The 1,932-nt window shown below is 57.5% G+C and overlaps 1 protein-coding gene across 1 annotated transcript in view; it reads left to right on the top strand.

The window, feature by feature from the left end:
* The window catches only part of SRCIN1 (SRC kinase signaling inhibitor 1), a 41,792-nt gene that overhangs the window by 10,474 nt on the left and 29,386 nt on the right, over positions 1-1,932 (top strand). Inside the window, exon 2 of the mRNA XM_007465139.1 lies at positions 1,121-1,141. Coding sequence (XP_007465201.1) covers positions 1,121-1,141 — 21 coding nt within the window. The remainder of the gene's footprint in view (positions 1-1,120; positions 1,142-1,932) is intronic.

Below are 1,932 nucleotides of genomic sequence, written 5' to 3'. Positions count from 1 at the left end.
CCTGCTGAGGCTGGCACCGGTCAGCAGGGTGCCCTCAGCTTTGCCAAGAACCAACCCGGCCTCCGGGCCACTCCTCCCTTGTCCTTAGCCATCTGGAGGGGCCTTCTGGTCTCCAGGGAACGCAGGGTGACTGTAGGTTATTGTGAATGAGGAGGAACCTGAGGCCCCCATTCTAGGGGAGCAAGGAGCCCTCCCCTCTCATCTGTTCAACCACGGAACATTGCCGACACTCCCTTGCTGTCCATGGCTCCCCATCCATTGCCCAGTGCTGTGGGGTGATGGGCATCTGTCCACTTTCCCTGTAACCCAGGTCCATCATGTTACACAGGCCTCCCTGCCCTGGGCTTGGCCCCCTGCCTCCCTCTTCCACTCCCTGCCCCATCAGCCCTCCTGGGGTCCAGTCCCATCCCACTCAGTTTCATGCAAATGCTTTCTGCTTGTCCAGCCAGTTAAATCTCAATTCTTTCGCTTGGCATTTAAGGGCGCTCCTCTGGCCCCAGGCCCTTCTTCGCAGCCTAACCTGCTACTTTCCCAGGCCCTGCGCCCCAGCCAAACTGAACTGTTCCCTCAACACACCCTGCACATGCCTCCCCAGGCCCTCTGCTCAGCAGGCCCTTCCTCCCAACCTCCGGCTGCTCATTTTTTAAAGACCCACCAAAAATGTTCATTTTTTAAAGACTCACCAAAAATGTCACCTCTTCCGGGAAGTTTTCCCTGGCCAGCCACAACCAGATGCCATTTCTCTGACCCTGCAGCTCCAATTCAGCTCTGCCAGTGTCTCACGTGTTCCCTGTATCATGGTCATCTGCGTCTTTTCCTGCCTGTAACTCTCCGAGGACAGTTACTGTGACTAGGTTACGTGGTTTATAAACGTCTGGAATGATGGCTCTCCCCTCCCCCAGCAGCGGGCCTGGAGCCTGCTCAGGGCCATCCCGGGCCTCCGGGCCTCCGTAGAGAATGGGATGTACCAGGCATGGCTTCCTTCCTGTTCCTGGGAGGGTGGAGGGCCCATGTCCCAGGGCTGAGTGCTGAGCGCCAAGGGTCTCTAACCTGCCCCTGGCCCTACTCTCTCCTCCCAGCGCCCCCGCATAACCATCTCTTCTCTTATTTCCATCAGCAGCCAAACTACTGGAGTTTCAAGGTCAGTGTGTGGTGCTTCTGCGTCCGTGACAACCGCATGTGCTCTCCCGCCCCTGCCCCTCCCTGCACATGCTTTGCACAAAGTTGTGCATCTGCAAGGGACCGTCTGGTGTGGGTGGTGGGTGTGGGACTGCAGGCTGGGTCTGCTGCTTTGAGAGAGCCTGGGTTCGCCTGCCAGGGGCTTGTGGATCCAGTGTGGGAGTTTGTGCCACCCCTGCTGGGGATCTGGGCTGGGGATGCTCAGGCTCCCCCTGGACGTAAAGAGCATTTGGGAATGAGAGAGGCATTTTCCCCAGCCTGGAGGGACTGCTGGCTCCAGGGGAGGGAAGTGGACCCCATGATCTTATTGAGGGCCTTGTTCTCTGAACTCAGACTTCATCTTCCAGGGAGGCCCTGTGACTATAATGGGCCCCTCATCCCTTTCTTACTTTCCACTGTGGGGAGCTGGTCAGTGCCAGGCAAGAGACTCACAGACTTACACCCCCAAACCCATTGCCCAAGTGGAGGGCTGGGCTCAGGGATGGTGTCTTCCTGCCTCCTCTGGAGAGTTTGGACCATCCACAGCTGGAGAGATGTCTGTCCCCTCCAAGGGCATCCTGCTGACCCCCAAGGGAGCACGCTCCTGGACCTCCTCTTCTCTGGCACCAGGCTCAGAACTGAACTGAGTTAGACTGCTGCCTGTGTCCTGGAGTCTCCGGTCCCTCAAATCCTGGGCATCATGACAGGGGGTGGGAGGTATACATTCCAGACTCCCCCAGTGTCATCTTTTTTTTTTTTTTTTTTTTTTTTTGG

Source organism: Lipotes vexillifer, unplaced genomic scaffold (assembly GCF_000442215.2).
Source record: "Lipotes vexillifer unplaced genomic scaffold, Lipotes_vexillifer_v1.1 scaffold591, whole genome shotgun sequence".
Taxonomy (NCBI): Eukaryota; Metazoa; Chordata; class Mammalia; order Artiodactyla; family Lipotidae; genus Lipotes; species Lipotes vexillifer.
This window is presented reverse-complemented; position numbering and strand designations above follow the sequence as displayed.